This window comes from Pithys albifrons, chromosome 13 (assembly GCF_047495875.1).
Source record: "Pithys albifrons albifrons isolate INPA30051 chromosome 13, PitAlb_v1, whole genome shotgun sequence".
Classification (NCBI taxonomy): Eukaryota; Metazoa; Chordata; class Aves; order Passeriformes; family Thamnophilidae; genus Pithys; species Pithys albifrons.
In genome coordinates, this window is record NC_092470.1 from 9,433,907 (window position 1) to 9,459,907 (window position 26,001).

Here is a 26,001-nt window from a genome sequence, read left to right on the forward strand (position 1 = left end):
TTAGCAGAGACATTAATGTTCATTGGCTGCAAGTTACCTAGTTCTCTTATTAATTGCTTTTCTATCTTCTATTGGTTAATGATTCTCTCACTTCTCGTGCTAATTTGTCCACATGCTCAGTCTTTCTCTTCTTTTGGGCTGGTGGGCTTCTTGGGTTAGTGGTCTTTGAGTTGGTCGTGATGTCCTCCTGCCAGAACTGCCTTTTGCCCAGCCAGAGCTGATTCAATGCACTTGCTCAGTTGGCTTTATTCGTTATTTCCTTATCTTGGGGGTTCTGCCAAATGTCCTTGTGGCCTGTGAATTCTGCATTCTTTGTAGCCGCTATCAGTGGTACATCCTTCTTCTCACACTTTGTTGTTAACCTCCCTCAGGTCTGAGATCACTGGAGCATGTCAAGCTCAAAACCTTAACAAGGCAATTCTACCAACAAGTAATTTCTAACATCTGGGCATCACTTAGAGCTTGTTAACTGCTGTTTCATGGTAAATCTCCTTTCTTGTTGATTAGGCTTGAAAGTACACAAAGATCAAACATCAAAGAACATCCTTTCTTAGGAAAATTTTTTACATATTCCACCTTATTCAATACACATGACCTAAGTGTCTTCGAAGCTTTAAACAATAACCACTTGTCTCAGTAGGTCACTTTGTCCTTCCAGGACCCTGCTGCCCATTAGAGCAGAGATGGGGGTTGTTCATCTCCATGCACAGCTTGGGTGTCCTGTGCTGGATCTGAGTCGGACAGTTCAGACCAGAGAGGCTGTTGCAGAAATCAAACGTGTACTGTCAAGTAATTGCATCTGCACATGACAGTGAACCTTCATAGGATACTTTATAACTGTACCTCTGCCTCTTCTTAAAATCCAATGCAGCAAGGGAAGAGAGAATGTTTCAGTTGGTTCAGCTGTTTCAGAAACCTGCCGTGTCACTGGAATGGCAGCTCTGCCAGTGACAACACTGTGCACCCACTTTATTCCTTTTGCCTTTAAAGTGAAGGTGCTGAGGATATAATTAATTACCCAACAGTCTTAACAATACTTGGTTTAACATAACCTCGACATTTCACTATGTTTTTGTAAAAAAAAAGGTTCCTGTAGTCAAATATCAACCACAGCAGCCTAAGAGACTGAAAAAAGCTTTTAACTTCCTATGAGCAGTTTTGTGACATGTCAGCAATTTATCATCTTGTTAAAATACACTTGAGACTTGGGAAGCAAGGAGAGTGATGGTTTAAGTCAGAGCTCAGTCTGCACCAGAGCTGCTCCCCTGGGTGCTCAGTGTGTCTGGAGCAGGAAATGATGCCTCCGTGGTGAGGGCGGAGGCAAACCAAGCTGGAAAGCTTCTCATAGCCCACTAATAGTTTTTGGGAGAGTGTATCCTGTAGTCCTAATGAAACACTGGAAGTGTAGCTTTGCTGGGAGCTACTTTTGGGGAGGGGAGAGCATGGCTTGATATTTTCAAATGTTCTTGTTTGGTTTTTTTTTTCTGTAGGCCTAATCTTGAAAGTTGTAGGAATTTTTTGTTACACGTAACGAGCTGTGAAGGTCCCATTTATAATAATTTGGTCTAATTTATTTACCTAATAATATTAGTGGATTACGTGGGATTCCCCCAAACTCTTACCAGCAATACTTTCAGAATAGTAATGTCTGTATGTGGGACTGCCACTGGTTATTTGCAGTGTGTTTCTACTGCAGGGATTTTATAGCATGTGCCATAGGCAGATGGCTTAGCTAATGGATTAATATTCTTTTTTAGATAAATAAATGATCAAATTAGTGCTTTGGGCTCCCGCTATGTCAGAAAATGTAGGTAATGACCACCATTATCTTTTGTTGAGCCACTGAGCTCCAGGTTAAGTTGTAAGGGATAGGTCCCTGTCAGGCAGATGTACGTAGCTTTTAGGGTCTCCTTGTGGGGCCTTTGGGACTTCAATCCTCTCCATATGTTCTAATAACAAAGCAATTTGTCTCTCTCTTTATGAGACTCATTGTTAATCTCTGTATAAAGAAAAGCATTTTGGTTATTGAAGTGGGCTCATTGAGCCAGCTGAATTGGAGAAAGTCACAACACAAAATGTCCAGTATCACATGGTTGCCCTGTTTCTGGATGGTCTATTTTTAATAGGATTTTAAAAAAGCAAGAAGTGACAGTGAGGTTAACCATAGGTGGTGTTTCTGCTGTGAGGGAAAAGCAGAGTGAAGCTGGCAAGTCTGCTGACCTGAGGGACCTGCGCCTGGATTAGGCTCTGACCCTGGAGGAGCTTGGGGTGGCCTGCAGGGACATTGACAGAATCATAGAATGGGTCAGGTTGGAAGGGACCACAGTGGGTCATCTGGTCCAACCTCCCTGCTCAAGAAGAGTCATTGTAGAGCACATGACACTGGATTGTGTCTGGGCAATTCTTTAATATCTCCAGTGAGGAAGACTCCACACCCTCTCTGGGCAAACTGTTCGACTCATTCAATAAAGGAGTTCTTCCTCATATTCATATGTAACTTCCTGTGCATTATTTTCTGCCCACTGCCTTGTGTCCTCGTGGTTGGCACCACTGGCTACATCTTTTTGGGCCCCCTCCTTTAGATATTTAGGCACATTAATGTGTAATAATTTATTACATTCATACATTAATTTATACTCATTCATTGAATTCGAGTTTCATTCTTTGACACATGCAAAGCATACACAAAAGTATTTAATTATTTGAAATTTTGCTTGTGTTAGTGGAGAGTTTGACACCTGCATGTATACATAAGCATACCTACAGATGTTGCTGGTTTGAAAGGCATCTTGGCTAGGGGGAAGATGATGGACACAGGTTTGCTTTGGGCTGTCACACAGCAAGAGCTCCTCTGATAAGAGTCAGTGATTTGTTTTATGCCTCTTGATTAAAGTCAGTTTACCTTAGTGTGCATGTATGAAGTTACAGACGAGCAGAGTCTGAACTCCTTTGCTTAGCTGGGTTTTCTTTCACATGCTTGGAGGTGCAGAGGTTATCTCTGATCTAATTCTGTGCTCACTGTAGTGGAGCAGTGTTTACTCCTGCGTGTATGGAGCTTGACTCTGAGAGTGAGTGTTTGTACAGTTGGGCCCAGGGCCAAGAAATGCCATTTGGGCAAGGCTTTTGTTCCTGATGCTTCATTAGCAAGCTACTCGAGTTGAAGCAGCAGAATGCAACTTCTGCTTGTCTTCTCTGCTGCTGAAATAGCAAGGAAGAACTTCCTATTTCCCTTTAATAATAAGTGGTTCCTGTTGCAGAAAATACGATGTTAGGGTCAGAAATAAACCCATGGTTCTTGGAAATTTTCATCATGTCTATGATGTTGACTTTTTTGTCAAACTATATCTTTCTGCTTATTTTCATAGACCATAACCCCTCTCATGGTATGCCATAACAGATGTATGTTTTTGTTTCGGGGATGATGCTTCTAAGAGTTTGATTGCTTTAAATTGGTATGAAAACTTCTAAGTAAGTGGAAAAGCATTAGGCATGAAATTAAACCTGTTACCTAAAAGCCATGTGAGACAGAAAATTCAAATTGTTTTGAATTCAAAGGCTCTTCATACAGTAGCTTTTTCCTTTTGTTGGTTTTACTTCTGAGCTGCATCCAGGACACTGAGTTGTGTGATTGGGTTGCTAAGGCCTTGTTTACAAACACAAATGGCAAGGCTTTTAATGACTTTCCTGTCAGAGAACAGCACTCACTTGCCTGTGCCACTGCCACCCTTGGCTTAGGACTGCATCATTTCCTCCTCGTTCTCAGAGTTGCTTGGCTTTGCTTAACTCTGGCTTTGCTTAATCCTGATTCTGCAAAGATTTATCTTTATTCTGTGTGAGTAATCACACATTGCTTGATTTTATGCTTTGAAATTGAGCACATAAATCTGAAAGATCAAGCCTTTTGTTCTCTATTTCTTCTTACTGCAGGGAAATACCTTTGCTGTCATATACCTGTTTGAAATAATTTGTGCAGGAAAACAAATTAAAACATCCTCAGCATGTCTCTTGTCAAGTGCTCTGTGGAAAGCTCTGTGTATGCAGCGTTGCAATAAGTTCAGACCTGTCTGCTTAAATCCCAGTTTTAATATTTAATAGCCATATTTTCAGCAGAAGCTTCCCCTTTGAGGAACCCCTGACATCTCGTGGTGCCCCTCGTCTTTTAGCACAGTCCATTTTCTTTCTCCAGGCAGCAGCCCAATACTGCATGAGATGGGTAACCTGCACTGCCCAGCGCTGCATAAACATGAAGGGCAGTTATCGAGCTGATGATCTTCATGCTTTTGGGGTCTTCCTGTTCCTGGCCATCCAGGTCACAACCCGAGCAGTACATCGGCTTGCTGCTTGCAGTTAGTTGCAGTATTTAATAGTTTGTTTCTATGTATCAGTCTATTTATATACAAATAAAATGTAAAGAACTGATCAGTGCCGGCTAAAAGGTTTTGTGGGGGATTTTGTGTAGTTTGGTTCGGTTTTTGTTTGTTTTTAAAAAGAGGCTAAGTAGTTAGTGTGATTACATTAGAGGAGTGCCTTTCTTCCTGAATTCTGGGCATTAAGCAGCTGGAAGATAAGCATAGGAAACATTAGGCACTGATAATGAAGTTTAAAGACCTCACTTCTACTGAATGTGTGGACTGTGGCTGCTGACCCACCTTTTAATCTATCTGGAATTTTTAAAGCGAAATTTGAAGAAGGTGCAAATGGATTACTTATTGAAGCAGAAATCTTGTTTTATACCTTCTGTTCTCCTTAGTGGCACAGATTTAATTTCTTTGGCCTGTTTTCAGGGACAATAGCAAGAACTGTCACAGATCTTTCAGTAATGCAATGGAGATTCTCAAGGCTGGAGCAAAGCTTCTTAAAATGGTAAGGGAGAAGAAGGTACAAACCTAACATCAAAAAGCAAGTATGAATGAGAAGTCACCATAGTGATGAGCAGTTTGAGCAAGCAGTATGAAGATTAAACTGGAGGAGAATCAGTCAGGAATGCAGAATGCAGCTGTGTTTTTGTGTCTGCCACTTCCATCCTGTTTGGTGAAAGTTGTGGCTATTTTCTGAACATCTTGAAAGCTGTTGTATTTCCCTTATTGCTCATCAAATCTCCATTTTTGCCATTTTACTCTTCAGGTATGGCTGTAGGTAAGGCTGCCAGTGTAATTCACATAGAATAAAAGCTGCCCCTGGCAATTAGTAGAAGTGGCTCATTGAGTTTATTTAGCTCTTAGGAGACAGGAAGATGATTGAGAGCAGACTCTTCCAGGCTACTTACTTACACTATGATCTGATGAGAGCCCTCCGTTGCGTTCTGATTAAATGTAAAGGCTAAATCAGCACTGCTTTGAAGAGCTCTCGTTCTGTGTTAACACAGGGGATATTTGACATATGATTTGTGGTGTCATTTTTCCAGATTGCTCTATGGTTATATGTAAACTGCATGTTCCAGGCTTGACAGTCCTAAATATAGAAGAACAGAGACTTCTCATCTGAGTGATTTTCATACCCATGTGGTCTCTTTTTTGCAAATGGATATGAAAAATCATGAAGTCTTGCTCAATTACCAATGGTGTCTTTGAATTCTTCCATTTGATTATCACAAGATAAGAGAATTTTGTGATTACTTTGTGATTTACAGGAGGACACTCTCGCTCTTTGTAGACTAGAGAAATAACCTAAAAATACCATGAATCAGTCTAACAATGAGGGAATTCATTGCCCCAACATGGCTTGTCACACGTTACTCTCTGCAGACTCCATGGGTTATTCATAAGTATCTTTAGAGCAGATGACCTCAGTTGTTTTGCAGAGGAAACCAGAGAGAGAGGTTTCCAAGTTGCCTTATGAGTTAGTATACACCAACATAAGAAACATAGAAATAAGTTCCATGGAGATTGAGCCTATTTTGCCTGGAAAGGAAACAGCAGCTGCCTCTGAAAGTGCTGAAAATCGGTGTTATGGGACATATGGGATGGAAATAGATGGTTTAGACTGTATGTATGTTAAAGTAAGTAGAATATGTTTTACTGTTTTCTTGGTTTTTAACATAAGCATATAGGTCTGTATGGCCAACTATATATATCTGCTTGTTAGTATCTTAATATTATAGTATAATAGTTTATTAATAAGTTTTAAAGTAAATAGAGTTTTGACTTATGATCCTGGAGATAGATAAAGAAGAATTTTTCAAACCTGCTAGACATCAATTTCATTGTTTAGGATATTGTCTCCCTTAGAGGAGAAGCATTTGCAGAAGTTGTTAGATTTTATGTCACAGTGCACTTCTTCCTTGTGACAGTTTTATGTGTCAGAAATGTAAAGGTGATGCAAACAGTCAAATAGGTAACACTTGTAGAGAAAAGGAGTGGGATAGTTTCTCTAAGGCTAAATATGGTATGCTTTAAAATACACTTCAATTTGCGTGAAAGGTTTTAATTTCACTTCCCTCTCCAGCACAGAGGTGTTTCCGTAACTTCTTATGCTAATCAAGGTTGGCATTGCGCTAATGAAAGGGCTGGTATGGGCAGGACCTGCAGCTCCTCTGCCCCATTTCACTGAGGGGTGATGAGAGCAGGGCTGGAGATGCCAGGGGAAGAAACGCAGCTGCTCTCGCTGGGGAGTTTCCAATGACAACACTGTGCCTGTTAAGTCCAGTTCTACTTTCACAACTTCCTCCAGTTCTTGTGGAGAGAGGCTCTTGGGGAGGTTTAACTTTGCCCACTGGTTTTGAGTTTGAGCTTGCCCAGGTCATTCATACCAGGTCATTCTGGTTTCCTTGTGTGGGGACTTACTGTTAATTTCCTATGAAAAAATGGTGGAACTAAATACAGCTTCATTAGATGTGCTTCGGTGATGTCAGTTACTGTTTTAGGATGACATAAAGTGTCTGTCGTGTGGACTGGACCATAATGACAGTTACAGTCTGGGTTTCCTGAGTAAAACCAGTTTTCCCTGAATAACTCAAGCTAAGTCAGTAAAACTCTTGGTTTAGTGATGCAGCTTCATCTCAGCCTGGGGCTTTTGTGTTGGTCTAACAAAAAATCCGTTAGTCTTTGATTTTTAAAACCTCAGTTTGGTGTTTCACTATGTCACTTTTTTGGGGGATAGGATTAGGTAAAAACAAGAGAGTGCTATTGGACATGAGCTCAACTTTACAGAAAAATACTCAGAAAAGTGCAGCATTATCTACTATCAACATTTGTGTCAAATATGTTTCTTTTCACTTTTAAATTAAACTTGCACAGTTAAGTCAGCAATTGTCCATAATCCAGATGTACAGATAGTAGAAAATGTAGCCTTATTTCACTTCCATGAGTAGGTGATCAGTTAGGGCTCCACTACTTCTTTCTCAGTGACTTGTTTCAGACTCCCTGGCTGTAGCAGTGCATCTGTCTGATCAATACAGCCCTTTATTTTCCCTTCCTGCCTAAGCAACTTGTAGATAAACCACATAATCTCATGGCAGTGATGCAGATGGCTCAGTGCTGAAGCAGAGACACTGAGACTAAAGACAGCACTTCCTCTTTGGGTGTGTGTGAATCCAGGATGGACACCCAGCTGCAGCCAGCACTAGGGACCCCTTCCATCCAGGAGCAAAACAGGGGCTGTGCCCTGAAAAATATGTAAGAAACACGAGAGTCTGCACTGAATTTGTACCAAGGATGTGGAAATAATACTCATTTCTGCACTTCGATAATTATGCTGTGAAGTCTGTGTTACAACTTGCACGTCTCAGTGTTTCCTCTTGTTTCATTTGCCCTTTTAAGTGTTTGTGTTCTTGAATCTTAAATTTGAGCACCCATGAAGTTGATCATGATCCTGAGTACTTGTGTGTGTATATGTGTATTCCTTAAGTACAGGCTTTTTTAGAACTTCTAAACTGGCAAATTTTTGTAATATACTCTCAGCATTCACACAAACATGAAATTAAGCATCCTTTTCCTAATAATCTTTCTTCAGTGCAACATGTCGCATTAGCTTAATATTCAGGGGAACTGCAGTTGTTTAATTTGCCCTTAAATTTCTTGTGACCACCCTTCCACAAGTCTTGTAACATGTTTTTCAGGTTGGATGAATTGTGTCTTTTAAGGCAGACTTATAATTAACTTCTTTCTGAAATCACTGACATATAATTCAGCGTTGGCCTTCGTTTTGTTGTCATGGACTGAAATGCAGTACAGCATATGCCTCTCTCTGTGGATATGACCCCAAATGTAGTTTTACATGAGTCAGAATATTTTCCTGTCACTCTGTCGGGGGTAGGCGTCACGATTCTGCTCCATGTTTTTTGCAGATCTTATTGTGGTTATTCATCTGGTTTGTGTCTCAAGCAGTGATCAGAACACTGGTGGTTGTAGCTGTAATTACCTTACGTTTCAAAGATCTTGCAGAGCAGCATTTGTTCCTTTGACAGGTCTAGAAATCAAAACTGTTTCAAACACAAAGTTTTCTTCAACATTGATATTTCTGTGAATATTTTTTAAGCCTGATTTACTTTCAATGAACTATTTTTTTGAGGAGCATGCTAAATTAAATGAGAATAGCATACTGCAGGGAGTAAGATAGCAGCACTTCAGTTTGACTGAGGGTTTATGGTGGGTTATTACACTGCAGGTTTGCTGATGACTGGCGGAGTATGAAGAATCCTGTGGGGAGCCACAGGTCAGTGGTCCTTGTCCCTGTGTTGGTGGCAGGGACATAGGGAAGGATGTAGCTGTGCTTCCCTCTTAACAGGCTGGCTAGGTCTCTTGGCCAAACACATTTTGTTTTTCTGTAATTCATCATGTACAGCCTTCACTAAGCCCTGTCAGAAGCATCATGTAGGCACATCCATGGTGTGCCCAGACAGTGCTGCATGTGACTTCCCACCACTGCCCAGTGGTTTCCAGCAGTGGGTGCTACTGGCATCACGCGCTGAGTAAGTCACAGAGTACAAGATGTAACTGTGGCTGCTGGCTGAGGATGGGTGGCTGCTTGGGGAGGGTGGAGAAGAGCCTGTGAAAGGGGATCTCTGAAATACAACAGGAGCTAACAAGTTCTGTTCCTGCATGCAGCAGCTTAGGGGGGGTGAATGGGCAGCATTTTGATAGCTGAAGTATTGTCTGGGTTAATAACAGCTGATTATAAACCACATCTGTCTCCCTGTCTGCCATTTTGAAGAGAAGGTCAAGTGCAATCAACATAAAATGTAGAAACCTATGTTTTTAAAGATGAAATAAATTCACAACTTTTAACATTTCATGTGTCCTTAAAAATGTTTCTTGTGAAAATTGAATCATTTACAACCTTGGAATATAACTGTTCTTTGATATATTTGATAGTTTAAAGCAGAACACTGAGTTTTTTGGCCTTGATGTCAGGCCCAGTGTGTAGATTTGCAGGGCGACAATTCTCTGAATTTTAGTGGAAAGGTTCTAATAACTGTAATATTTAAAGAAATGTAAAAATATACATTTCTGCCTGTTGATCAAATTTCCCTGTAGTAGCAAGTATATAGATATCCTATGTTTGGAATGTAGCCTTTTTTGCATCACTTTGAGGTAAGGTGAAGTTTCAGGTCAGTGTAAGTCAGTGGACATCTTTGCAGTGGCTGAAGACACAGATCCTGCTGTAGCAATTCTGTGTGGGATGCTGATAGGTTTTGATTGTACCCCGTGCAATTAAGGCACGTTTGACAAACAACATACAAGTTGCTTTTGTTCTTGCAAGTCCCCAGGCCCTAAATACAAAGAATGCCTTATAAAATACTTAAGGAAAGAATTAAGAGGGGGGGAAAGCTTTTATATCTTTATGATTCAAATATAGTGGCTATTTATAGGGTAGATGAAATACTCAAATACAACAGTTTTTTTCTTTTCATTAAGCTGTGATTCAAGGAGTTTCCTCATGTGTGGTGAAGGATGCAGTGCCTTTCCTGCCTAACCATGAGCACTGTGTGCACAGTGTCCCAAATTTGCAAACAAATGTTGGTGCTATGCAGACTCATAGTGGTGGTGTCTTAGGGAGTAGCTCAGAGTTGGGTCTCTGCTGTCCCCTGGGTGCTCTTTGGCCCCTCAGGGAATTCCTATGAGACAGAATAACATGGGGCTTTTGATCCTCCTATTAAACTAACTGTGTGGCATTGTTTAGGAACTAAAACATTAATACAAATTGTCATTTACATTTCCCCCACTATATATCATGACTAAATGTCTTTTTAAATTAATGCTTTCTAAATATCAGGCCTTAAACTACAAGAGGTAAATAAATGGTTGTTGCTGAGCAACAAGACACAAAATGCGCTTCATGCCCAAAGAGTGCTACTGCCTTTGAGAAAATAGCTAATTTCTCTTTGGATTTTTTTCCAAAGTTAATGATTCCCTTTGGCTGTAAGAATTGAGATGAGTTGATTAGAGGTTCTGCAGCAGAGCCCACCTGCCATAGAGATGCTCTGCTTTCTGATCCTCCCTGGTTACGTGGCATTTTTATGAGAAGAGAGTGAAGCCCTGTCTGTCTGTTCATAGTGCAGCCAGGAGCACTTTGTTCATAGGGGTGCATCCCTGGGACTGCCTACTTATCACAGGACAGGTGGCTTTAGCAGTGGAAGAAGCAGAACCTCCTCCCAGCTCCTCTGTGAGGGATCATGATCCCTGTGTAGGAGATCCAGGTTGGTCAAGTTAAGACTTGTGTCTGACTGTTACTCACCTGGCAGTGGATCTGCTTATGTTGATATTATAAAAGCTAAACTTTTCTGTTTCATTGCATTTCTAGGCTCAGTATTGTCATCCTTGGTGGTGGCACTGTGAACCAAGCATAGGGAAAAATACAAAGCTGAAAGGAAATTATTCTAATAGCATCAAATTGTGTTTTCAGAGCAAGCCCAGCCAGGGAAATCCCATAGCTCAGAAATGTTTTTTCTAATAACTTTGCATTTTGCATTGGTAAGTTCAACACTTCTGCTGTGGGAACTTTGCAGGCTTTGTGCTCTCTTTTGTTGTTATGCCTTACTAGCAGAGATCCTTTTCTTTCTCCAGCCTAATAACGCAGCCTGCTCTCTCCAGGTGTCCATGTTCTGTCAGCAGCAGGTTCACATTGAACAATTTAGGTGAAATGTGGCTTCGACTTTCCCCAGCTTTTGCTGTTCCATTGGCTCCTGCTACTGCTGCCAGGACTGACAGTATCTCTTTGATCCAGACATAAATGAGCTGCTTTATTCCTACCCAAAACCAAGGTCATTCATGAAAGGAAGGGGGGCAATGTCTCTTATACTTTTTTCATGTTTAACATCTGAAAGACTGAGGTTTTGAGGCTGTCTGCAAATAAAAAGAGATGATCTCTGCTGGAGTGAAAACCATACAATTTTACTTGTATGGATAGATCTTGCTGAGAAAGTAGGGACAGCTTTCTATGAGTTGTATTGTCTTTTTTCATTCTAAAATGTTGATCATTTCATGAACTGTTTCAACTCTTACCCAAAGAGCTGTTAAGCTGAAAACATAGCTCTGTGTCCTTCATTTGTTTGTGATTGTGCAATGGAAGTAGATAACTATTTGACTGCTAAAGTGGGTGCTGAGCTGCTTGCATTGCTAGTTCTGTTCTGTAAGCAATGTCAATTAGTACTTCAAGAGGTTAATATCTCAGAAGAGAGGCTTTGTGAGTCATATGGTCTCCTTTAATAGATAATTATTATAGTCTGCTGATTTCTTCATGTGATCTAAGATGAAATCATGAGGTATGACAGAATGCTGCGATTTTCTATTATATTTTCTTATTATGTGAAATTGTAGTAATCCAGTCAATCCTCTGACCCACCAGTAAAACATGAACACTTCTGTGTTTCTTTTCTACCTTTCAGCAGCCCAACTTGTCCTTTCTTGTGCAAAGTATGGTGCCCCACACTTTTCATGGGATTTTGGAGATGCTGGGGTTTTTTATGTTAGTCTCATGAGGATGGAAGAGAGTCTGGGCAGGAAACTAGTCCTGACATTATGCATTTAATTATTTGTTTTTCTTCTGAATTCAAGGGCATCTCATCTGTATCCATTATATTTTCATTCTGACTTTTAAGCTACTTTAGGTTAAGCAATGGTCCTGAGAATGTTGGGCTGGAGATGTGCCTTTGTCACAGGGTGGAAGGATGTGCTGTATGTCCCCTCATGCCTCTTCCAGTCCTACATCTCCAGTGAGGAGAGGAAGAAGGAAGGCATCACTGGTGAGCCAGAATCATACCCACAGAGAAAGGACACCTGGATAGCAAAGCTAAATTTATTTGAGCCAAGTCAATACTGAAATATAAAGTGCAAGTGACACTATTGGTAAGCTTGGGCTGACAGGAAAGGTAGCAATATTTATCTAAAATTTCATTTCACTGCCTTTCCTTGAGTAAATCATATTTGTAGCTCCCCTATCAGAAGTTTTATTCAAAATTTGCCTTGAACTACCACAAAGAGTAATGTATTCATGGATCCTAATCAGGCACAATTACACTACAGTTGATTTGATTCTTGCTGTAATTTTTATTGTCATTTCAGTGCTATAATTTTAGACATTATTGCCATTTTTACCTAGAACTTCCTTTTTAGAAAGCTGATTTGTAAATCAGTGTCTCTGGAAGTTTATCTTATTTTAGCCTTATTTTAATGTTGTTATAAACTTGATTTTATGTAAATAACGAAGATGAACAGAAGATACCAGAGTAAGGTATTTCCCTAGAGAGAGGCCCTTGATCCTGTTTATCCCAGTGGTGGTACTTTGTTTTCCAGTATAGAGTTGGATCCGACTAAAGACTAGGCAGCAATGGGATTTTAGTATCAACTGATAATATAAATGATAGCATAAAAATCTGATTTTGCAAATCATCCTGCTAAATTAGTGAGGTGAGAATACTGTGAAATGATTCAGTGCTTATAATTAGGAACATCTCTCTTTCCTCCCACCCATTCTTTTTAGCAGGTGTTTTCTTTGGCAGGGATTTAAGGCTAGGCACTGATGCTGGAGATGAAAAGCTACAGCCTAGTTTTCGTTAGGATGACTTTAATATCTGTAGGTTTATGTCATGTGGAAGGTTCAGCTGTCTGTAGTAACCCAGTTTCTATGGTGATCTGTTTTCTGCTTTCTCTTTGCCTTCTCTAGACAGTAGAAAATGTACAGTTTCAGCTGAATAAATTAAAGGTGCCTATTTCATGCTGCCATAGATCACATAGTTAGAAACTGCTACGCAGCATTTGCTGCCTCAAGTCAACAGCATTTTTGTCTTACAGGCTGCTGCTTTCTTACATCAGGAAATGTTTTTGTGTAGCCTAGAGGAAACCAGCCTCCTGATCTGTTTTGCTAGAGAGCATTTAAATGCTTTCCTCTTCCCTATTACATTTACTTTACTTTCTGTTAATTCCTTGGAAGGAGTATCCGATCAGAAATACTGGGGATGGGGAACTTCTTCAGCTTGGGGGTGGAACTCAGTCAAAGTGTGGTATGCGTTCAGTCTGATGCTGTAGCATCTTTGTGTTAACTAAAAAAACCTCTCTGATTTCTGGCAGGGTTTTGATTTTTAGGGTTTTGGTTTGGTTTTTTGGATGTTTTGTGTTGGTTTTTTTTCTTTTAATAAAAGAGTTCGGGTGCATTGTGGTATGTTTGTATATATGGAGTTCATGAATTATTTATTTGATTATTTGATATTACATGAAATTCTGATTTGAAAATATTGTTATATTAAATAATGAGTTCATGATTTATGAATCCTTTGTTTAAAAACTGAGTGGAAAGGAAAGAAAAGGTTGCTCCTGAGCACAGTACTTGGCTTTAATGCTGCATCTCTATTGTTAAGTACTAGTTAATTATTTAGGAGTTATTCTGTAGTTTCTGTGGGTTTGTACTTGCATTGCACATATACTTGTGAGCACACACCCCTTTGTTTCAGCTCAAATGAGGCTTCTTACCATGTGAATTGTGGATACAGGGCTGAAAACAACTAATGCAAATGCTCAAACCATGGCTTCTGCTGCTACTTAGCTCTGTTGTTGTTAGATGCCATGCTGTGTGAATGTCAGGAGCACATACTGAAGAATTTTTGGAGGGATCTTTCATTTTTCAACTAATTTGTCAGTCTTTTGGGGAGTGGGGAAAAGGGTATGTAAATACTAAAGTAATGTGGCAATTTTATACTGAAAACACTATCAAATATATATGCAACTAATAAAGGTCAAAGGAAAAACTAAGCCACACAGCCACAAATTTACTGTGAGAAGCAAAGTTTCCTGCCTTTGTATAAAGTAGATTCTTAGGGCTGGCAGTAACATCCAGTGAAGATGAAGAAAGACCAGGTGTGGGAGCATGACATATCATGCAGTGGGAACAATGAAAGTGAATTTTTATTTGTTTATTTCATTATCTTTCTCCTTTCACTCAGTAGAGAGAATTGGTTTACATGCATGGCATAAGCTGCTCAGTTCATGAGTCTCACTCCCCAAACCACTGCCTGCGCTCAACATGTTTTACCATGTCCTGTCTTGCAACAAGAAAGCAATATGAAGTTTGTCATGAAGTCTTGCAGACAATCCCTGGGAGAAAAAAAGCAGTTTGTAATTTTCAGTAGTGGGAAAACTGGGTTAATAAGAGGGGGGGACAGAACGCTTCTTTGAGGCAGAGGGTGCTATACAAGAACAAGTTGTGTAAGGTGAGGTAGTGAAACTGTATGACCAAATGCAGTTTTCTCTGCCATGAAATGTCGTGCTTTGACAAATACATTATAGTTATTTTGAAATAATTTATTGGCTTGAGAATGTTTTGCAACAAGGTGAGTGACTGCACCTCTAAAGCCAAGAAACTGTTTTGTTTGCAAAGGCGATGGGTGTGAGGTGATCTCAGTGCTCTCTAGGCATTGCAAGAGCATCAGTTCAAAAGCTTTAATATATTAAAAATGTCACAGCCTTTTCCTTGTGTTACTCAAGAGCTGTTTTCATAGGTGCATGTTTGCATATACATGCAACTGTATAAGTAACAAGATGGTTTCCATACACCTTTAATTGATTCTTGAATATGATAGCATTTTATCTTCACTCATTTGAAAATACAAATATTCTGTTTCTGAAAGCAAGTCATATGTTCGTGCAGGGTTACTTTTATGAATAAGGTTGGGTGAAAATGGTCATTAATGGAAAACTTGCTTATTGGGGGTGTTTTCTATTGTTCGGAGACTTTTTCAACCAAATTTTTTCATTTTTTTCTTTTGGCACCCTGGATATAATCTGTTTTAAATTTGCTCTATTTGTAATTACAAAGAAAAGAGCTTTTAACCTTTAAACCCATATTTCTTTCTTTGTAGATTTTTCAGCACTGAATATGTGTCTTGGAACACTTTCTGCATGGAAAATGCCTTTTTCTCTCTGTGTAGGCAATAAATTAAGCTTATGTAGCCTGTCAATGAAACAGCTTACCTTGTATAAACTAATTAACTTCTCTTGCTTAAGTGTTTGTCTGTTAAACATGTATTTAAAAAAAGAAAAAAACAGTTTTGGTGTCATGGATATTGATGATTTAACTATAGCAGAACAAAAACTCACTGATCTTTTGCTGTTGTATTGCAGTATGCCCGGGTTTGGATCCCTGATCCAGAAGAAGTCTGGAAGTCAGCAGAACTTCTCAAAGATTATAAACCTGGAGATAAAGTCCTCCAGCTTCGACTTGAAGAGGGCAAGGTAGGTCTGTGTGTTCTTTGTAAGCTGATTGTGCTTTTTCTCAACCAGAGACTGGTGTATCTAATTCAGGAAGCAGTACTGTCAAAATATGTCTGTATTTTGGTGTGTGCAATTAGTCTTGTCCGCTCATTTCCTGTAGCATTTTTTTGTGTGATAAATTTTACTGTTTAGTTACATTTTGCCTTATTTTAGAGCAAATTAAAAAGTACTTGCTTTTATCCACTGCTGGTTATGTTCAGTTGTATCATTTTTGCTACTTATGCTGGTAAACCTGTAACCGTGGCTTGATATTCCAGGGGCAAGTGTTGCTACAACAGTGTTACAGAATAAAACAGTGATTTTTAGGTTTAGCGTAACCATCAGAAAATTAATTAAGATAAAAAGTGCAAGGATTAAGAGCATTACAAAAATGATGGTGTGTACTGTGTTGAGTAATGGTGACATGTCTACAAAATGTTCACATGCTTCTAGTTGGGTTTTTTTCATGGAAGTAGCAGGTAAATAAAGTGATTTTTGATCTAGAGACAGGTGAAATTTTAACATCTATATTAGAGATTAATTTATATCTGCAAAAACTGTAATTAGCATTTTTTTCCAGGCTTTGTGTTCTTCACAGTGTTCTGCAGTGTTCTTATGTTGTGTTAGTGTATATGAAGCTGGCTATAGACTGGTGGGAGTCTGATTCTTCTTCCTGTCCCACTCAAGAGGAAAATAATAGGGAGACACTGGCTAGATTTATGATAGAATGTATTTTGATCTATTTAATAAAAGGGTATGGCAGCAAAAGCATGGGATTTGCTTAAGTAATGGTCTAAAAAGATGGTATCTATCCAGTTGCATGTTGTACATACAGAAAACCTTTGGGGGAAATTTTAAATTACGGTTTTGGGGAAAGAAGAATCAAATCAAGTCACCAGATAATTTAAACCTTGCGTTGTGTTTTTGTAAATTGGGCATGTTTTGCTGGGAAGAATGGTTGGAGGGACTGAATGAGGAAATATAAACACCACCTCTTTCAACAAGTGTCTCCATTTGATTTTCAGGACCTAGAATATTGCCTAGATCCAAAGACAAAGGAACTCCCACCCTTGAGAAACCCTGACATACTTGTTGGTGAAAATGACCTCACAGCGCTCAGTTATCTCCATGAACCTGCCGTTTTACACAACCTCAAAGTTCGATTCATAGACTCTAAACTCATCTATACCTATTGTGGCAAGTACTGTCTTTTCATACCATCATCTTTACAGAGAATGCCCTAGACAGGAAGAGGAAAGTTGTTTGTTGATATAGCTGCCTTTACCTTAGTAATCATTTGATGATAGGGCATATTGGGTTATTCTTAGGAAGAGCCCTGTGTTCATGGTCAAGTGCATCAAGGAGGCTGAGAGTATTAAGGTTCAGAGAAAACTGACTTCACTGTGGATTCCTCTAGCTTCCCAATGGACTCTGTTTATAAGATGTGTATTCAGCACTTTTAGCTGCCAGTGGGATTCCTGTCTGGTTGGTGTTGTTGCCCTTAGGCTTGCTCAGGTCAGCGTGGGCTGGAGGAGGGGCCTCACACGGTGGAGATGCAGGAGTGAGCCTTGCTGGTTGGTGGATTTGTTGCCCAGCTATAACCTCTGCACTGAGCTCCTCCATCTCTGTTGGAAGATACCAGTTTATTTTCTCTTTCATGTTTTCCAATCATGGCAACTAAATAGGACTGTATTTGTGACAGTTCCTGAGCCATGGCTTGTCCTATCCCAGTTAAGATTGATCTTTATTTTGAAAGTATCATTTAACTCACAAATTAAAGTTAAGTGAAGGTTACTCAAGCTTGTGGTATTTTCAGATGGCCAGAATAGGGGAAAGTTATTTAATGATCACTTATAAGTGCAAAATTGTAACTTAATGGTCTATTTTAAAGCATTATGAGGTAGTTTAGGCTTAAAATTTAGATTTGATGCATCTGGGATTTTTTTCTGTGTGCATATGTTTCTTTTAAATCTGTGTTTAGTCAAAATACATTGCTAGCTTTTAATATAAGCTTTCAAAATACCTAAACTTTGTTAATTTTTCAAATATTTCTCTGATTTACCTGTACTTTTGACATCTGTTACAACTCCACCCGTGATGATGGGTATGGAGAGCTATGACAAGCAGCACATTAAACATGTTGTGATGGGCAGACTGCAGGCAGTAACATCCTGCCACATTTTGCTCACTCTGGCTGTTCCCAATCTGCAGATTCTCAGCAGAGTGCATCTGTTCCCAGTCCTGCTCTCAGCAGTGGCCACATCACAGGGGACTGGATCAGACTTTGCCACCCCCTTCTTGCAGCCAGACTTCACTCCTGTAGGAGTGGGAGATGATTCATACCACGTCTCATCCCATCATGCAGTCAGAGCACAGAATAATTTAAGTTGCAGAAGACCTCTGGAAGTCTTCAGTGCAGCTTTCTACTTAGAACAGGTCTGACCAGATCAGGTTGCTCAGGACTTGGACCAGTTAGAGTATCTGAGTATTTGAGTATCATTGTTGCTGCCTGGAGATACACCATATCATCTCTGGGCAACCCTTGCCGAGGGTGCATTTGTGGTCCCAGCACTGGGAAACCACCTCAGTTTGTGTTTCCCTAGTGCCCCCACAGCAAAGCTCTTGGGTGAAAGGGCTTTTGTGCAGCTGGAGTCTCATGGCCTGAGCTTGTAAGGGCTCTTCAGTCTCAGTTTGGTGGTCTCATGCCTGCTAACACCACCATACCCCTCCCATCAGACAGCCTGCCCGGATTGTGTTCCAGCTGCTTGCAGCATGCTCTGTGTTTGGCAGCATGTAGGAGGCTTTAAGAATCAGAAGGAATGTGCTGTCTGCTAGCTGTGTTTTGCCATGTTTGGGAACACATGAAAACTGCATGTTTCATGTTTTCCCCAGTGCAGCTGTAGTTGTGGTTTTGGCTGGTTTTATCATTTCTCATGGGGCCTGGAAGGCCTCTAGCTCTTCAAGGCTGGGTCTGCCAGAGGGCCGGGATGGTGGAGCTTGGTCAGCTGGTTTGCTTCCAAACAAGACTGAAGTGGTTTGTTAGAAGTGTGTGGATCCAGTAGTGTAGGGCTCCCTGGTGGTCAAGGAGAAGACAGTGATGGAGGGTTAACGCTGCTGAAGAATGCTGAGAAATGCTGTGGGTGGGGGCATGTGTGTTTTAAGGTACAAGCTAAGGAGACTAGAGCTGGTGTATTTGCCTTTAAAAGTCTGATCCTTTGGCCACACCCATCCACCTTTCAAATTTCTCCATTGGTTCCCAGCCTGAGCACAGATTACCCCCCCCTGCAAAGATCATTGCCTTAGAGCTCAGCCTGCAGGAGGGATTGCATTTGCTTTCTTAATCTGACTCACACGTTAGTCAGGTTAGTATAAATACCCTGTGAAGGTGGTTTGAGCAAACACAGCTGATGTAGCCCAAAGGAGATTAAAACCACTTCAGTCCATGAAGAGAATTATGGTAACATTATTCTCAACCAGCAGAACTAGAACTGGAATGGATGGATGTCCAGGGCCCTAGAAATTAATTCAACCACGCTATCTTAGTGTAATATATCAAATGGATATTAAATTCTTTAAAATTTCACTTTGAAATAATTCAGACTTTTAAACAGAAAATCTGAAGTTATAATCAAGTTACCCTTTCACCAGCTATTCAGAAGTGATTTATAACTTTGCTTTAATATTGGTAATATGAATTGAGGAATTAAGAAAAGAAGTTGAAAAGTTACAAAGGGAAATTTGAATGTTTACATGGAAAAACTGCTATGGCTGTGATGAGTACTCAGTGAATACTGCTGGTTAGTTCAGATTAGTAAAAATACTGCTTGCTATGCAGGGGAGCATACTTTGATTTAAATTAATAAATTATTTATGTTTATGTTCAATTTGTTCTCAGATGGGTGAGTACATTCAAGATAAAAGAATTAGGTACACTTACTTTGGGTATATATAAGACAAATGGCACAAAGAGTAGCCAGACTTCAATTTAGTGTAACTGTAGGAACAAAAACATACATAAATCTGATTTAGGAAAGGCCATATTTCTTAAAATAGCAATATGATTTAGTGGAGATAAGGAGAAGTTATATGTAAATTAATCTGGATTATAGCCCTGTGAGACAGACTGATTTCAAAGTTCTACAGAAAGCAAATAATTCTGAACTCACTTGTTTTGGTTATTTCCAGATGGTAGTTGCTCATTGATTTTACAGATTCCTACTGAAGTTAAATGTTTTAATATGCTGAAGACTTGTCACAGGGCTGCTTGTTTCAAATTCAAGGATTTATTTTTACCAGTGTAGCCAAAAGCAGCAGGGAATTGTCTGAAGTCTCACACAGATTTTTTTAATGTCTCTGGTGAGACTTGCAAGCCTGGGAGGCTCAAATTGGTGGTGCAGCCATATTTCATTTTTTACAAAGGGCAGATGTTAAAAATTGACACGGAAAATATTCTTTGAGTCTTCTAGTACTGAGGTCACTTCTCCTTCCTAACCCACTCTTATTTTCTGGCTCGTCATTACAGCATTAGAACCTGGCATAAACGTTTGTAGAGACTTTTCACTGCAGCTCCTGAGTCATTTCAGGGAAGTCATGACTGATGGAAAGGCTGTGGAAAAACACAGCCTCTCCCTGCATGGGTGTGTCGAGACATAAAACTTGCCATATATATGAGGAAATAGATTGAGATCTCTCAGATCTGTTCCTGAAATACATTCTATTGTTTATAATGTTTTTGCTTGATATATAAATGCATGACAGGATTTAAAACTGGGATAATGTTCCCAGCAGCAGTGCCAGACTGTAGATGCTTTCATTTCCCCCTCTCCCAGTTTTTCAATGGAAAATTTCTTCAGTAGACATCACAGCACTGTAATCTGCAGAGAGCTGGGATCTGCACTGAGGAAGTCTGTGTGTATAAGAGTGAATTTCTGAGCAAATTTAGAAGCAAGTTGAGTGCTATGGAAACGCTTCTGGTGCAGGTTCTTCAGGGATGGATTGGCCAAGGTGTGTGTGTGTAGCAAGGTTGTTGTAGTCACTGTGCAGCTTTCTGCACCTGCATTGTTGCTTGCACGCACCAAAACACATATATGTAAGAAGAAATTCTACTTTTCAAATATCCACAGTTAAAATTAGAGTTTCTATTTCCTCCCCATGCCTTATCACATTGCCAAGATGAGGAGGAATTGCTATGTAAAGAGAGCACAGCATGCCTGACACAGCTGGGTCTCCCATGGCAGCGATCAGTGTGTTCACCCCTGCATGGAGCAAAGAAGTGTTCCCTAACCATTGTAAATGCTGCAGGAGAGAAAGGTATAAGGAATCTTTGTCAGATTATCCCTGTGTCCCGAGCTGTTCTCATTTCTCATGAAAACCAAAATTGTTCCAAAAGCATTTGAGGTCTCACTTTGTGTCTAAGAAGTTTGTAAACAGTAAGACAAGGTTTCCTGTGCAGGGAGAGTAAAAAAAATGGTGTGAGTTTAGAAGTCCCGTAGTGATGAGTGGTATCAACAAAGCCAAATATGTGTTTAATTGGTATGGAAAAACTAGAAAATGAAAGGTGTAAGCAGTTACATACACAGATGTATAAGATTAATGTTTTATGATGCTTTCTAGAGCTGTAAGTACCTAATTTCCTGACATGAGTGGTACCGCTCTGTGTTAGCTCTATGAAATATGTCTACTGCTTGGGTTTGTTTCATCTCTTTGAGCAGGAGGTCATCCTGCTCGACTGGCAGAGATGCTCCATAATCCAAATTACACTACGTGTCTACTTTGTTGCTTGTTACAAAAACTGAAGGTGGTATTCCTGGGCACAGTACAAGAGCTGAAGGGTTAACACACTTCACATACCCAAAGTGGCAGTCAACAATGTCATGCAGTAGTTACAATTCACAAATCACAGTATCATTTGTAATTCACAATAAAACACATGAAAGTACAATGCACATTCATTGGTTTACTGCACTGAACAGGCAGTATTTCAAGTCAACACATTCTGAATCTGTTTGATTTGTGCATGCTAGCTTTAGAGAGGGCAGATAGAAAAAGTAAAAAGTTGTTCCTGATGTACTTACCAAAGCAGGGTGGAAATAAACTCCTGTAATGATTTTTGTATGCAAAACTGTAGTCAGAATGAATAACTGTTAGTCATAATATTAGATCCTTGTTCTTTAGTTAATATTTTTTAGAAAGATATGAACAATAGTTAGTGTTAAAGCCATTTTTGTTTGGGTTTATTTTGAAACAACTATTAATAATTCCTTTTGTTTCACTTCCTTTGTAGGTATCGTTTTAGTGGCCATAAATCCTTATGAACAGCTGCCTATCTATGGCGAAGATATCATCAATGCATACAGTGGCCAAAATATGGGGGATATGGATCCACATATCTTTGCAGTGGCTGAAGAAGCATACAAGCAGATGGCCAGGTTTGTAGACCACAAGCCTTGAAGTCATTGTTTTTCTGAAAGGAATAAAACAAAGTTGCTGGCCAGTGACCTTCTCTTTAATGTATAGCTTGTGAAATATTTTGCAAGATATGTCTTTTATCCAGTGTTTTAGTGTATTTCACAAGAGGAGAAGTTGCCTAAGTTAGTGAACAGTAAAGCATTAGAAATGCTGTGATCATGGCCACTGACGGTTAACAGGAATTACCACAGATCTTGTCGGTATTTAGATCTAAAATTAGCCATGTGCTTTATATGATTATGTTGTTTTAATTTGATTAGCAAAATGAGGGGATATTTTTTAATCAACAGTGGATTATTAAAGAGAAAAGTGCCAGATTCTTAGCTATTTCGTATTTATATGTGATACTGACAAGAGAAAAGAAATCACTCAGCTTGTGAGTGCTATTACAGGCTCCTATTTGTGTTGGTAAAGTCCCAGCTACGTAATCTGCCTGTGGCTGTTGTTGACTAGAATTAAGAGGGAGCAGAGGGACGATTGCACAGAGCGCCTGAAAACCGAGTCTCTAAGGACACTGTAACAGCTGTGCAGGAAATCCTCATTTCTTTAGATGTTGCATGAAAATGAACTTGTCATCCAGAGGTGGTGATTATCAGAAACTTCTTCCCCTTCACCCCAAGAGCCTGTAGTCTGGGGAGCTTTTGAAATACCATGTTTCTAGGATAAAAATCTTTTGGGCTACTCTGTGGACTTTGGTTACCAAGATGGTCCCTGGTATTCTCACTGGTCAGCTCCAAGCTGTTGATACAGTTTTCCCTGTTGACAATACAGCCCGTGATTAAACTAATCAAGTAAAACTGTGAAAGATCTCTGGATTAATTGTGATGGCCCTTAAGCTGTGCTGTAAGTGGGGGAGGCAAGAGGAGAATGGATTGAAAATGTTAAAATCTTCATCTAGCTTTCTATTCATTTAAGAATCTGTACGAGTACTAGAATAGATAAAATGCTCCCTAGGCTGTGAAGTTAATCAGGTGTATGTGTGAATACAGTGATTCACAATACTCACATAATTGATAATTTCTCAAAAGAAAACACTACAATACAGTACAGCACTTTATGACTTAGGATAATTGCACAGGTGCCAGTATTTCAAAAATACCCTTCTCGTGGTTCAACTCCAGGCAGCAACTAAGTGCCCCAGAACCACTCACACCCTCCCTCTCCCAGTGGGATGGGAAGGAGGAACTCATGAGTTAAGAACAGATTAATAACTGAAATAAAGTAAAATAATATAAAATAATAACAACAGTATCAAGAATAATAATAAAAAGAGAGAGAGAGAGCGAGAAAGAGGAGTAAAACCCAAGAAAAAGAAGTGATGCACAGTAAAATTGCTCACCACCCGCTGACGGATGCCCATCCTGTCCCCCATCAGCCATCAGTTGCTCCTGGTCAGCTCCCCCCAGTTTATATACTGGGTATGACGTTCCACAGTATGGAAAATCCCTCTGGCCAGTTCGGGTCAGCTGTCCCGGCTGTGCTTCCTCTCAGCTTCTTGTGCACCTGCTCACTGGCAGAGCATGAGAATCTGACAAGTCCTGGACTACAGGTAAGCACTGCCCAGCAGCTCCCAAGACGTCCATGTGTTATCAACAATATTCTCTTATGAAATCCAAAACCAGCACTGCACCAACTACTAGGAAGACAATTGCCTCTATTCCAGCTGAAGCCAGGGCAACCCTACATCTGCACTGTGAAGTGCAGAGATATTTGCTTTACTTCCTTTCTGCTAAGAAGAGAGACATACCATCTGGTATTGAAATACAAAGACAAAACTGCGCGTTAATGACAGTCACATCTGCATCATGGCTCTTTCATCACTGCTCTTTTAAACAGCCTTGCTGCTCAAGTTTCTCTAAAATTTCTATAAAATAAGAATTTATTAGCTGTATTTTATGTCTGAGGCACAGTATGGGGACCTGCAGTTATGTGTCAGTGAGAAATGTCATCCAAATTGCCAGAATTTTTTTCCTAACATTAACGGTGGAAGTAAGAGGTTGAAGAGGGATCCCTCTCCACTGAGTCCAACCACTTTCTGAAGTGGGCTTACCTCTTACTGGTGCTGGAATTTCAAGTTACTGCACTGCCTGTGTTCTGTGTGCCTGTTAGCTGGAGCCTGTGCAATGGAGATGTCTGTCTACCATCACCAGCATTCTCTGCTCTCAGGGGAAGATTGAAGGGACTGAGATTTTGTCTAAGTTTCCACTGTGGTTCTTCCTTTCTGTGTTAATTGCCTGCTCTTCAGCTCTCACTGCACCCTCCAGCAATTCTGTCCTGAATAACAACAAATAAGATGTGGTAGAAGTTCATTTTTGAAACAAATGGTGAGAAATTATATAACCATGGAAATGATCTTAAATAATCCTTCCATATTATTTAATTAATTCCTTTGTGTGTCTACATGGTATAAACAATTTGTTACTCTTTTATGACTAATTGATAGTACTTTCATAGGTGCAAAATGAAATCTGGGCATACAATGCGAATGAAAAAAATCCTTCTACACTGAAGTAACAATTTAATTGTTTTAGTTTTCCAATGTTTATTTCCTTTACCGCTATTTGGTATTTTAACTTGTTGTCTTTAAGTACTTTTTCTGTCATTTGTCCACACTGGATTTAGATTTCTATTGCTGTTTCAAATTACTTGATCTGTTGTCCCTCACTTTAACTTCACTGATACTTTTTTAACCTCTGAACAAGTCACTTTTTACGTCTGAGTTACGAAGTTAAAGGAAAAAATGTGCAGTTTTACATTTTTGCAGCTGTTTTTTTAAAAATAAAAATCAGATTATCTGTGGCTGCTTTATTAACGCTTTAATAAGTGCATTGAATATTCATATGGTAGCTACTCATATGGCATTAATCTGCATTTATGCATGTAATTGCTGAGATTTATTTTTTTCTTGTTTATAATATTTCCTAACTCCATGTTTAAATGATCACTGGAATAATTAGTCATGATGCTCCTATCCTTAAGGCTTCAGTGAGCTCTTCTAAATATTTGCTCCTTCGGTCTTTTTGTTAATTTATAATTTAGTGGTTTAGAATTTGTTCTTTCCAGCTCCATTAATTTATCTGCTGTGCTGAGAAAGTCCTTCCGTGTGCATGGTTATAACTAAATGATCTGTGTAGACTTCTTCATCCAAAGAAAATGCCCCATGGCAGCAATCAGGAAAGCTAGTCATTGCCCCATAAATACTTGCATTGCATCTTCAGAAAAAATACAATGATGTTGACCACTGGGATGGCAGGGGTGGAGCTCACATCTGGCTTGTACAGGAAAAATGGTATTCAGCAACTGCTTGGTGTTAATTGCAATGTAAAGCAGCACATAAAGATACCTTTGCATGTGGCATTTCTTGTGCAGTTGGAGCCAAGTGATGTGGTATGTTTGGCTGTGGAGTGGTGGGCCCGTTTGGGCAGCTGGCCTTGTCCCACAGCAGTTCCATCCCCAGTGAGGGTTAGTGGAAAGAAATATGGCTCATCTGTGATAGTGTGACATAGCTGACAGTGAAATAAGTGGTTCCTCTTTGCTCAGTAGCTTCTTCTCTTTTTCAGTGCAGGAAAATGTGTACAGCTCTTTTAAGACTAATTTCGCTTGGGATTATTATTTCTTCCCCACTCTTCCCTTCTCTTCCACCCTTCTCATCTGTGTCTTTGTACCTTTTCCCTTTTCTCTCTCCATCTCCTGCAATTCCCCTACACTTGACTGACAGTTTTGTTTCCAACATCTTTGCTCTGCTGTGCCCAAAATAAGCAGTGAACTAGTTTCACAACTGCACTTAAATTGTGTTAGGTTTATGTGAGCTTCATACTTACCAGAAACTGTGTTGGTTTGGGTTGTATGAGCC

At 39.7% G+C, this 26,001-nt stretch overlaps 1 protein-coding gene across 9 annotated transcripts in view; it reads left to right on the forward strand.

Annotated features, from left to right (window-relative positions):
* The window catches only part of MYO5A (myosin VA), a 97,836-nt gene that overhangs the window by 4,437 nt on the left and 67,398 nt on the right, over positions 1–26,001 (forward strand). For 8 of the 9 annotated variants that reach the window (XM_071568744.1, XM_071568747.1, XM_071568749.1 and 5 more), the window contains exons 2-4: positions 15,552–15,662; positions 16,706–16,877; positions 21,964–22,108. In XM_071568744.1, coding sequence (XP_071424845.1) covers positions 15,552–15,662; positions 16,706–16,877; positions 21,964–22,108 — 428 coding nt within the window. Of the gene's footprint in view, positions 1–15,064; positions 15,098–15,551; positions 15,663–16,705; positions 16,878–21,963; positions 22,109–26,001 lie in introns of those variants that run through there. The other variant, XM_071568746.1, reaches the window with a different exon arrangement.